Consider the following 12,189-nt stretch of genomic DNA (forward strand, 5'->3'; position numbering starts at 1 on the left):
CACATCTGAGGTTGGTGATATTTCTCCGGGAAATCTTGATTCCAACTTGTGATTCATCCAGCCCAACATTTCACATGATGTACTCTGCGTATAAGTTAAATAAACAGTGTGACGATGCAGCCTTGTCATACTCCTTTCCCAGTTTGTAACCAGTCTGTTGCTCCATGTAAGGTTCTAACTGTTGCTTCTTGACCTGCATACAGGTTTCTCAGGTGGTCTGGAATTCCCATCTGTTGAAGAATGTTTCACAGTTTGTCGTGATCCACACAAAGGCTCTCTCATAATCAATGAAGCAGAAACACACGTTTTTGGGGAATTTCCTTGCTTTTTTCTGTGATACAGCAGAAGTCGCCAATTCGATCTCTGGTTCCTCTGCCTTTTCTACACTCAGCTTGTACATCTGGAAGTTCTCGGTTCACATATTGTTGAAACCTAGCTTAAAGTATTTTGAGCATAATCTTATTAGCATGCAAAATGAGCAAAATTGTATGATTATTTGTACATTCTTTGGCACCGCCCTTTGGGATTGCAATGAACACTGACCTTTTCCAGTCCATCGGCCACTGCTGAGTTTTTCAAGGCTGTGATCCATGACCATCCTTCTATCTCTAAATCCTACCCATGCCCTTTAGTCCTGGTTCTAAGTCTGATAATTCCTTAAGGAGTTAATCCCTCACGAAGTTTTTAGGCCTCTAAACTCATGTAGCATTATTACCTTGTATGACATACTTTTCTGCTTAATTTTATGTACTTTTTCATTGTGTTCTCTGCCCAGAATTATGATTGTAACCCGGCAAGAGAGGTCCATCCTTTCCAAGTATTCTTTTCTCTCCAACAACATTTAACACTTATTGACTGATCACTTTTTTTTTTTTTTTGGTAAACCAGATTGACAACATAAATCTAAAAATAAATATCTCCTCTTGTAGGCGAAGCAGTCACTGACTGGAAGCCCTTTGGCTGAATTAAATGTAATTTTATTTTATTCTCCTTGTTATATTGTGGTTCTTGTGTCATTGTGGTTTGGAATGTCAAGTCTTTAAGGTGAATATTTAGGTCACATAAAAATTTCATGAAGAAAAATCCATCTAATCAGTTTTCAAAGAACACTGTCAGAGATAAATTCATTCATTTTAAAAGCTGTTGTAAAATCAAACACGAACACAGAAAACCACATGCAACCAATGTATCACTTCATGAATTATTTTAAGTTAGAGTTCACCCTGTTTCTTGGCTGTATTTTCTGAAAATTGGCAATTGGATCCAGAAGCTTGATCAGACAAGTAGATTTGATCCCTTCAGCCAGACAAGAGGGTAGTGTACTATTTCATTGTGGTGTGCATGCTAAGTCACTTCAGTCATGTCCAATTCTTTGCAGCCCTGTGGACCGTAGCCCACCAGGCTTCTCTGTCCATGGGATTCTCCAGGCAGACATACTGGAGAGGGTTGCCATCCCCTCCTCCAGGGAAATCTTCCCGACCCAGGGATCAAACCACCATCTCTTATGTCTCCTGCATTGGCAAGCGGGTTCTTTACCATTAGCACCACCTGGGATGCCCTATTTCATTAGGTATATAATGTCTAGATTCTCTGTTTTATCTTAGCAATCATGAATTCTCAATGTTTAGTTTGTTCATTTGGGCTGAAAAACAGCGGTATTTGCATGTTATCAGTCCCTTATTAGTTGGAATACTATTATAATAGGATACACCCTTAATATACTGTTTGCACACTGGTAGAGTTTGTTTAAGAAGGACATGCTAAACATTTCGCTCATGACCCAGACTTGAAGACAGTAGTTTGCTCCCCTGTCCAATTCAGGAATGACCGACTCTTATTATTCTTTAAAATATCTATGAATTCTGACATTCATATGTATTGGCTAAGTTTAACTTCATTGCAACTTTTTTATTTATTGAAGCTGTTTATCCTCATCTTTGGTTCTGTGGAAGCTCTTCCAACTTGACTTCAGAATCCGTTTGACACAATCCTGTTATTCTTTGATGGTTTCCTTTCTGCTTGGCATGTCAGGATTCTTCCAGCTCAACTGCTGTATTTTCTGCCTTAGACTAGGAATCAACCAGTTCTCCAAGAAGCCTTTGTTCCTTGCAGTGCAAAATATATTTGTTTCAGAATCTCGGTTTGGGTGAAGAGATACCTGCGTCACTAAGTCAGTGTTTCTAGATGTTTTCAGTGGGCAGAATTAGAGATAAAATATCTTTTGCATTTAAACTGATTTTTTCAATTAGATTTTAGGAACACAATACTTCATCTCTTCTCTTTTACATGTGTATGTCCTTTACATGTGTGTGTCCTTGTTCACACCAGGGATCCCAATCTGAAGGACATAGGGTACAACAGAATCAGACTTTCTCATGATTTCTTGTTTGCTCTATCTCATATTGCATTGGTATCAGAGTAACACTAATAATAGTTTCACCATCAATAATTATTAAAATGTTTTTATATATAAAACCTTTATATATATATAACCTATATATATATAAACCTTTATATATATATAACCTATATATATAAACCTTTATATATATATAACCTATATATATAAAAACCTTTATATATATATAACCTATATTTATAAAAACCTTTATATATATATAACCTATATATATATAAACCTTTATATATATATAACCTATATATATATAAACCTTTATATATATATAACTTATATATATATAAACCTTTATATATATATAACCTATATATATAAAAACCTTTATATATATATAACCTATATATATAAAAACCTTTATATATATATAACCTATATATATAAAAACCTTTATATATATATAACCTATATATATAAAAACCTTTATATATATATAACCTATATTTATAAAAACCTTTATATATATATAACCTATATATATATAAACCTTTATATATATATAACCTATATATATATATAACCTATATATATATATAAACCTTTATATATATATAACCTTTCTAAATGTTTTATGCCCATTCTCCCTTAATTTTGTCTTATGATTATAATATGGGGACAGTATCAGAACACGTAGTGTTGCAAAATAAAATTTCTCCTTTTAACCCTCAATTAGTCTTAGTTCATTAAATTTATTGTTCTTCAGTTAGCTATTAGATCAGTATTTCTCCGGTCACTTTAAATATCTAAGGCTCATTTTCCAGTGGTTCTCAGGATCAGGGGAACAATATTTCCTGATTCCTTGCAAGTTGATAACAGTTTGGGTGTTATCAAACTGTTATAACAGCCCTTTATATTTAAAGTTAACTTTTGTTGACTGTGAAATCCTTGAATCACATTTTCTTACCTTGAGTGTCTCAAATCACTTCAGTTTCTTCCGGCACAAAATGATGCTGTCAAAAAATCTGATAATAATCTAATTTTCCTCCTTATAAATCATGTGTTCTTTTTGTCCACATGCCTAAAAGATTTTTTTAAGTCAGCAAAAGTTTCTTGAATTGCATTTTTTTCTGTGCATTTGTTCTGTTCCCTTTCTTTGATTTTGTTTCCTCAAGGACAACTGTTACTCCAGTGTTAAGTTCTTCCTTCTCGAGTGTGTGTGTGTGCTGTGATATTTGTCATTTCTTCCTGTGTTTTTCTTTATTCTTTCTTAATTTACTCTCGTTTTTGTTTTCTCCTTATTGCATTTATTTATTCACCTTGTTACACTTTCCTTCTAAAATTACTTCTTTACTTAAATATAATTCTCTCTCAAAATATACCAGCTCATTTCTGAATATTAATCATTCTGATTTATGTTACTCTTGCATCTCTGGCATTTTGTTTTCTTAACGGTACTTAGCTCACGTTGGAAAAGCAAACTGCAGGTTTGATGTATTTTTCTTGCTGACTTTTGATCCTCTTTTTTGTCTGTAGGTATGATAGTGTCCTCATTTTATTTTGTAAGAAACTTAACCTCGACAGATTTTTGGTGCTTGCTTTTATGAGATTTGTTTCCCTGCATGCCCAGAAATTCAAATAGCTTTTCTAAATACACAGAGCTCCCTGTCCTCTTGTTTTTCTTACACTAGAGCTCAGGGCTCAGGGAACTGTAGCCTGTGGGTCAAATCTGGTCCAGGTCCTATTTTTTGTTTGGGCGTCACTGAACTAAGAATGCTTTTTGTACTTTTGAAGAGTTGTAAGCAAACATAGATGAATATGTAACAGAGACTAGGTGGACTTCAAAGCTATATAGACTATCTTGGTCTCTTACAGAAAAGTTGGCCAAACCCTGGTGCACAGTAAAAATGATGGCAGTTTGCTTTCCAAGTTTTCAAGACTATTCCTCTCTCCTACTTTGATCTGGACTTTCTCTTCCTTTCATGTCTGTTGTTTCTGACCTGCTCATCAATTTTAAATGTATTTTCAATTGTTTGTCACCAGGGTGAACCCTGTCCCAGAAAGAGTTTGTAGGTTATTGTTCCAAGTGTTTATATTTACTATTCTCAGATTGGTCTATTGCACTTTCAATTAATAGCATTACCTGGTAGTTATTTTAGAATTACTCTGTTTTCAGGATTAATGTTTCCCTCTAATTTCTCTCCCACAGATACTAATAATGTGTGGGTTCTACAGGCCTTGGTGGTTTGTCTACATCCACTGGTATTTTAGGATGTGAACATATAGACCCCATCACCTCATTTTGTCATAAAAATCTGAATGCCTCCATCTAGTCTTTCTGTCTCTTTTTACCTGGAGATTCAGGAAGATCAAAAACTATATTGCTACCACTGCTACCTTCTTCCCAGAATCAAGCTCACTCATTTTTCAACTGTTTGCTTAATTGACTATATTCAATTTGATTTCAGGAAAATGTTTATCCTGAGTATTTCAGCACATTAAATAAACCCACACATACATTTTTTTTTTCTCTTTTTTTCTCCAGAGTCAAGTTCCCATTATGTCATCTCCCTAAAAGCTTTTAACAATGCAGGAGAAGGAGTTCCTCTTTATGAAAGTGCTACCACCCGATCTATCACAGGTAAGCTGAAATAGTTAATCTTTTTTTCACGAGGCATTTGAGTTGTGAAAACAACAAACCAAAGTGAAACAAAACAAATAATGAAGAAAAAAATGTATGAAGTCATGTCCAAGCCTTATGTGTATATATACACACACAATTTATTATTTTGGTGGTTATCAAAATTGTGAGAGGAAGTCAGTCTATAAATTAGTCCATGGACTTAGAGAATGTAGATCCCTTATTCTCTTTATTTTTTTCCAGTAGCTTCATATTTTGGTGTCCTGACACCATTGTTCATTCCTCTGGACAGCTTATTTCAAATCAGTTCAATGTAGGCAGGAGGGTCTCTGCAGAAAGGCCACCAGGTGTCTGAATGGACACTTGCTTCACTGCAGAGGGTCCTTCAAGCTGATACTGACAAGCGTAAACTGCCCTCTCGGGGCTGGGTTGGCCTGGGCTGAGTCATACAGCAACTTCTTTCTGAGCTGGTCCAGCAGCTCACCCCAACAGTGCCAAAGACCTGTAAACACTAAAAGAATCGGCTGCTTCAAGGGCTTATCACTTCTGGAAATTGTCGTGTGAGCTGGACCATAGAGGAGGCAGAGGGGAAAAACAGGGCTCAAGGAAATGAGAAAGAGAAAGGGATGGGTTAGAAAGCGAGATCTCAGTCATTTATGGAGACTATTTGTGAATAAGGCTGGACCTACTCAGAAACAGAATAAGTATCATAAGTACCTTGCTTATGTGAGGCTTGCTCATGACCCAGTCACATGATTCAGAGTCACATGACCACTCCTAATAGCCTTATGTCTGAAATGTGAAAGCAAAACCCAGGAACTCCATCTTCTTAATATATACCTTGATCCTTTCAAAACCCACAATCCTCAAAGTTCATTCAACTTATCAGCTGTTTTCACCTTAATGACAACTGATACAAAGGAGCAGGATTTAGTAGGAGCACCATGGAAAATTACTGGGGTGCCTGAGTATGTGTCCTGGCAGCTAGGAATAAATGAACCTCCAGTAAATGATGGGGTTCTGTGACTTCTGCTACCACCTAAATTTATGTGAACTTTGTACAGTTTGTTTTCCAAATCCGAAAGTTTCATTCAGAAACTGTCTTGAGAATAGACAGTTGTAAACCAGATTTGCAGTTGTTATGTGATGGTTTTCACAACATACCATCACTTTATTGATTTACACCAAATTTCCTTTTAAACCATGGATATTATTCCAGAGTCTCCTTGAATCTTTGGCTGCTGGTTTTAACATTTGTGCTCGGTCTGAAGTGGTATGCAAAAGCTTGGGTGCGTGTCAGTATATTAATTTATCCATGGAGACGGTATATATCTTGCGTTGCATTATCAGAGGGACTCTGACTCCCCAAAAAGGGTAATAAGAAATATTACCCTAGAGGACATTTACTGTCAGAAATGTTGTGTCTAAATATAGATATATTAGGCAAATAGAGGCCAGGATGGAAACCATGAGATAACATGGTGAAGGGTATCTGGGATTTTTACTTCCTCTTATTCTCTTATTCTGCCAAAATTCCTTTGAGTGATAGCAACTGCTTTGGCTGAGCCAGTGCTTCCCATAATGTTTATTCGTTAGTCAGTTCTTTCCTGCCTAGGCTAAAAGATGGGTTAAAAAGTCCTCGATATGAATTTGAGCTCATCATCAGGCCAAACAAAATTGTACCATGCTCAGTCTTTTAAAACTCATAGTTTTTTTTTTTTTTAATCAAAACTAAAGACCACAAGGAAGGAACACAAAGATGACCCCCAAAATCCATTTTTGAGCAGAAACTAGTTACAAGAGAGATAAAGTTCGGATAATTTGAAGATAAATTGCTCAGAGAACTGTTTGAGGTGTTATTAACTTCTTTTCCCTTAACATTTGTTGTCATTCTTTAATTCTTAGCATATGGCATCCCCAGAGTGGTTTCTAGAATACCAGTGATCCATAAGACCATTTTTTTCCTGTTATGACTAATCCTAATGGATCTGAGAAATGAAATAATACTGAGAATTGAAAAGTGTATGAGGGATTTTCTGATTGAAAAAAGTCAGTAAGGGGTTGGAGAGGATGAATAAAACCAGCTGTTTCCACATCCCTGCCAGAATGTGGCAGACTTATTTTGTTGTGTTTTCACACACCACGGAGAACAAAGAACAAATAAACAGAATCAAAGGTTTAGGTTCTGCAAGAAACTATCACAGTAAGTGTGTCTTAGGGATACTGAGAAGACACTTTTGGTCTCTGAGCCTCTGCACAGTACTCCCATGAGCAGTCTTGGAAGAGACTAACATAAAGTAATAATAATAATAATAATAATAATAAAGCTCAGAGGCAGTAAATGCATCAGGCTAGAATGTCAGGCTATGGTGCTTTCCACATGGATGTGTTCATAGATGCTGGTCCACTCTGGACCTCATCTCATTCTGAACAATCAGCGTTACAACCAAGGAAAGTCTCACTAGGTCAAAAGGGTAGGTTAAGAGTGTGTACTTGTTTTGCTGCATTTTTTTTTTTTTGGCAATTTTATTTCATATTGTTGCAAGAATAAGACATTTTGAGCCTGGAGATGGGATGAGAACAGGGGAATAATGAGATGTGTTGTTTGAATTTGTTTATCTTTAGTTGTTTCATAAATATCTAAATGAAGTACAATCCAAATGTAAAATTGTATTATTTTTAAAAGCTTGTTTTGAGCTTTAGTATATTGACTAAACAATTATATGTTCTTACCAAAACAACTATTAGGAATTGAATTGGGTTCTCTTTTTAGCAAAAGGTTTAAAGCTGTATTTTGTGTTTTTGTCTTTTTTTTTTCTTCACTCTTTTGAATATCACCACTGCAAATGGTGAAGAAAAAAACCATAAACAGAGTTGTTTGGCAGCAAAATAATTTTTTTAATTCAACTACTCAGTTTCTGACCTGAGAGGGAAAGATAATTAGCAATATATGTAGCACATATTTAGAGCAGTGCTTGCTACCTACTAACAAGTTCTGCTTTGTTGGAAATATCTACTGTGCCTGTACTATCCAATATGGCAGACACAAGGCTCATGTGGCTGTTGAACATCTGAAATTGGCTAGTGCAACACAATAAATGAGTCTTTAATTGTATTTACTTTTAATTAATTTAAAGTCAAATTATCCATGTAACTATGGCTATTGCATTAGCCTAACTATGGAAGAAGTGGCAAATAGAATGTCAAGCCATGCCTGAAAAAAAAAAATTCCTCTAAAATAAGCAAGAAAAACTTGGCCAGGGTAGAAATTTTTGAATTACATAAGTTCACAGGTATATATCAAACAGCATTGCTTGAAATTTATGGATGCATTCTGGAACTGAGACTCTGAGAAACTCAAGAAGTTTATGAAAAACACAATTTTCTAAAAGCCAGAAATAGAAGAATTATTACCATTTCTTAAAGTAAAATCACTACTTTTGAAAACCTTATATGGGGTATCTATGAAAAATGATAAAGTTAGTATAGTTTTTAAACAAAACTAGATTAAGCAAAGAAACAACAGATAGGACAACATGAATATGAGTTGATCTACAAAGAGTTTGACTCAGTATGTTTACTGTTCCAGATACTTGATATGTTGGTGGGCCTCATCGCCCCAAATGACATTGTATGGCCAGTCTAAGAGCTCATCTCATTTTTTGTTAGTGAGAACACATATTGTATGATTTAAAAGAAAATTTTAACAAATTTAAACACCTTCGGTAATAAACAAAAGGCTCGATATTGGACTCTTTCTCCAGCTGCAAAATAAACTCGCCTGATTCTGACATCTGCAGCATCAAAACAAATACAAGGTTTTTCTAGAGAATTTTGTGAAACCACAGACATCACTATTCAGATTCTGATTGTGTTATGGATCAAAGCATGTGTGTATCTCATCGTGAATCTCATCAGTCCATGGAGAGTTCATTTTGTCTCTCTGCCCAATGATAGGAAGTCTTTCCTTGGAATTTAAAATTGTGGAACAAGGAACATAGAATATACAGATGCCATAAATAACTTACTCTGTGAGAATGTGGGTAAAATGGACAATTCTACACTTTCTCTAAGGATTTCAATCTAACCACACCATGTGCCATGTAAAACCTAATTATCACGTCATTAACCCAATGTGGACTTGGTCTGACATCATGCAGTTATAGCCATAGATTGCTATGGATATCAGGGCCCTCTGCTCATTATCCTTTGTTTGTTTGCTACCTACACAATATTTATGCAGATAAAACCTAAGCAATAATAAAAGCATTAGAGATACTAAATCAAGTTAGAGATGGAGAAAAACAAATAAATAACACAACAGGTATCGGATAGGCATTTATTTCTTTTGCAGGAGGAAATGAAATAGACAATCCTTAGAATCTTATTTTGATGTATCTTTCTAGTTATAAAACTGATGAATTCTATACTGGATCTTTGAAGAAGCAATGTGCAACACTCTGAGAAAAAAAGTAGACTTTTAAAATGTATAATGAGAAGAGACAGCCAAACTGAAAGAAGCATTCTAAGGAAATTATGGAAAACAATCAGTTACCTTTGTAATCTAGCAATACTGTTTCTAATGAGTTTTCCGATTGAATTAATTATAATTTTTTCTGTTCTTCTCATGTTCTCTTTCATCATTATTGCCATACATTTAACTCATTGTGATGTGTTGCCGCTGATGTTTATTTTTTTAACTCTTTTGTTTATGCATGTATGTGTTTGCTTCATTGGTCGGGTTTTTAAACCCAGATCCCACTGACCCAGTTGATTATTACCCTTTGCTTGATGACTTCCCCACCTCGGCCCCAGACGTCTCCGCCCCCATGCTCCCACCAGTAGGCGTACAGGCTGTGGCTCTTACCCACGACGCCGTGCGGGTCAGCTGGGCAGACAACTCCGTCCCTAAGAACCAGAAAACGTCCGAAGTGCGACTTTACACTGTCCGGTGGAGGACCAGCTTTTCTGCAAACGCGAAATACAAGGTGACGTTCTAACTGATAGCATGAAGTTTAACTTGAACTGTCATTTGTTTTATCCATTGTTTTAGACACTTCCTGGGCTGTCATGAGTTATTTTGCCGCAGTGACACGAAATGGAAAACAAAGCATTTTAAAACTCAGTACCTGAAACTGGCATGGGAATTATTGTGTCTTAGGAAACAATTCTAAGATGAGGTAGAAAAGCATCAAGAGCTGCGAAATGTTATTTGAATTCCAACAGATGCTGGGTTTGTATAAATAATGTAATTCTGTACAAGGGAATGCCATTTTCTTTTGAAAATAGCAGAGCTCTGTGTTAGTTTCTTGGATAGATTTTGGTGTTCTTCTTTTCATGTGAAATCTAGGTTTATGCCACAGTCATGCATATTAACATTGTACACAGTGACCCATCTTATAGTGAATCTGAGAAGGAATACATGAAGATTTTTTTATACTATCCTAATGGTGAACACACCTCAAGTCATTAACATCTGTTTCCTCATTTAACCTTGAAAGGCCCTCAGGTGGTAAAGAAAATGTGCAGTTCACCCTCCCCTTTAACTAGTATGAATTAGACCAGGTGCCTTATCCCTGTCCTCTCATTGAGTCATCTCTCTCTCTCTCTGTCTCACACACACACACACACACACACATACACACACACACACACGGACACACCCAGGAGCTCCTTAGAGATACGCATTTGAGGCATTGTCATCCGTTCACATCTCTATCAGTCAGCCAGAGCAACTCCAACAAATATTCATTTATATACACGAACGCTACCTCCTCAACCTACCACATTACTATAGTGTATATAGCAATACACAAATGTAGAGTAAAATGAGATCGAGTAATTATTACCCGCCCACCATTTACTTAGGGCTGTGCTAGATCATAGAGGCCGTTTAACCTCTTTTAATTGTTACTCCAGTGTTCTTGCCTGGAGAATTCCATGGACAGAGGAGCCCGGCAGCTTATAGTCCATGGGTTCACAAATAGGTGGACGTGAATGAGTGTCTAACACTTTCACTTTCACATACTTAATGTTGTTACTTACAATTTTGAAATGTGTAATACACTCAGCTCCATGGAGTACTTTACAGAATTCATGATTTATTCAAGTGAAGTGATATATGAAAACATATTTAAAATATTCACAAGATGATTGTCTAAGGTGAAAAAGAGTTAGTTGTTGAGTCGTGTCCGACTCTTTGCAACCCCATGGACTGTAGCCCACCAGGTTCCGCTTCCGTAGAATTCTCCAGGCAAGAATACTGGAGTGGATTTCTCCAAAGAAGACACACAGATGGCTAATAAACACACGAAACGATGCTCAATATCACTCGTTATTAGAGAAATGCAAATCAAAACCACAATAAATTATCATCTCCTGCCGGTCAGAATGGCTGCCATCAAAAAAATCTACAAACAATAAATGCTGGAGAAGATGTGGAAAAAAGGGAACCCTCTTACACTGTTGGTCAAACTGCAAACTGGTGTAGCAACTATGGATTACAGTGTGGAGATTCCTTAAAAAACTGGAAACAGAACTGCCATACGACCTAGCAATCCCACTGCTGGACATACACACCCAGGAAACCAGAATTGAAAGAGATACATGTACCCCAATGTTCATTGCAGCACTGTTTTCAGTAATAGCTGGGACATGGAAGCAACCTAGATGTCCATCAGTAGACGAATGGATAAGGAAACTGTGGTACATATACACAATGGAATATTACTCAGCTATGAAATATAACACACTTGAGTCAGTTCTAATGAGGTGGATGAATCTGGAGCCTATTATACAGAGTGAAGTTAAGTCAGAAAGAGAAATGCCAATACAATATATTAACGCATATATATGGAATTTAGAAAGGCGGTAATGATGACCTTATATGCAAGACAGCCAAAGAGACACAGATGTAAAAACAGACTTTTGGACACTGCAGGAGAAGGCACGGGTGGGATGATTTGAGAGAACAGCACTGAAACATGTACATTAGCATATGTAAAGCAGATGACCAGTTCAATGCATGAAGCAGGGCACTCAAAGCCAGTGCTCTGGGACAACCCAGAGGGATGGGAAGGGGAGAGAGGTGGGAGGGGGGTTCAGGATGGGGGCACACATGTGCACGTGTGGCTGATTCATGTCGATGTGTGGCAGAAACCACCACAACATTTAAAGTAATTATCCTCCAGTTAAA

General features: G+C 36.5%; 1 protein-coding gene across 4 annotated transcripts in view; it reads left to right on the forward strand.

Moving 5' to 3' along the window:
• DCC (DCC netrin 1 receptor) overlaps positions 1–12,189 on the forward strand; it is a 1,991,552-nt gene that overhangs the window by 1,814,196 nt on the left and 165,167 nt on the right. For 3 of the 4 annotated variants that reach the window (XM_081562140.1, XM_081562141.1, XM_081562142.1), the window contains 2 exons: positions 4,899–4,994; positions 9,750–9,982. In XM_081562140.1, the coding sequence (XP_081418266.1) occupies positions 4,899–4,994; positions 9,750–9,982 (329 nt within the window). The remainder of the gene's footprint in view (positions 1–4,898; positions 4,995–9,749; positions 9,983–12,189) is intronic. The other variant, XM_081562143.1, reaches the window with a different exon arrangement.

The sequence above is a fragment of the Giraffa tippelskirchi genome, chromosome 14, assembly GCF_054371585.1.
Source record: "Giraffa tippelskirchi isolate mGirTip1 chromosome 14, T2T-mGirTip1v1.2.pri, whole genome shotgun sequence".
In the NCBI taxonomy this organism is placed as follows: domain Eukaryota; kingdom Metazoa; phylum Chordata; class Mammalia; order Artiodactyla; family Giraffidae; genus Giraffa; species Giraffa tippelskirchi.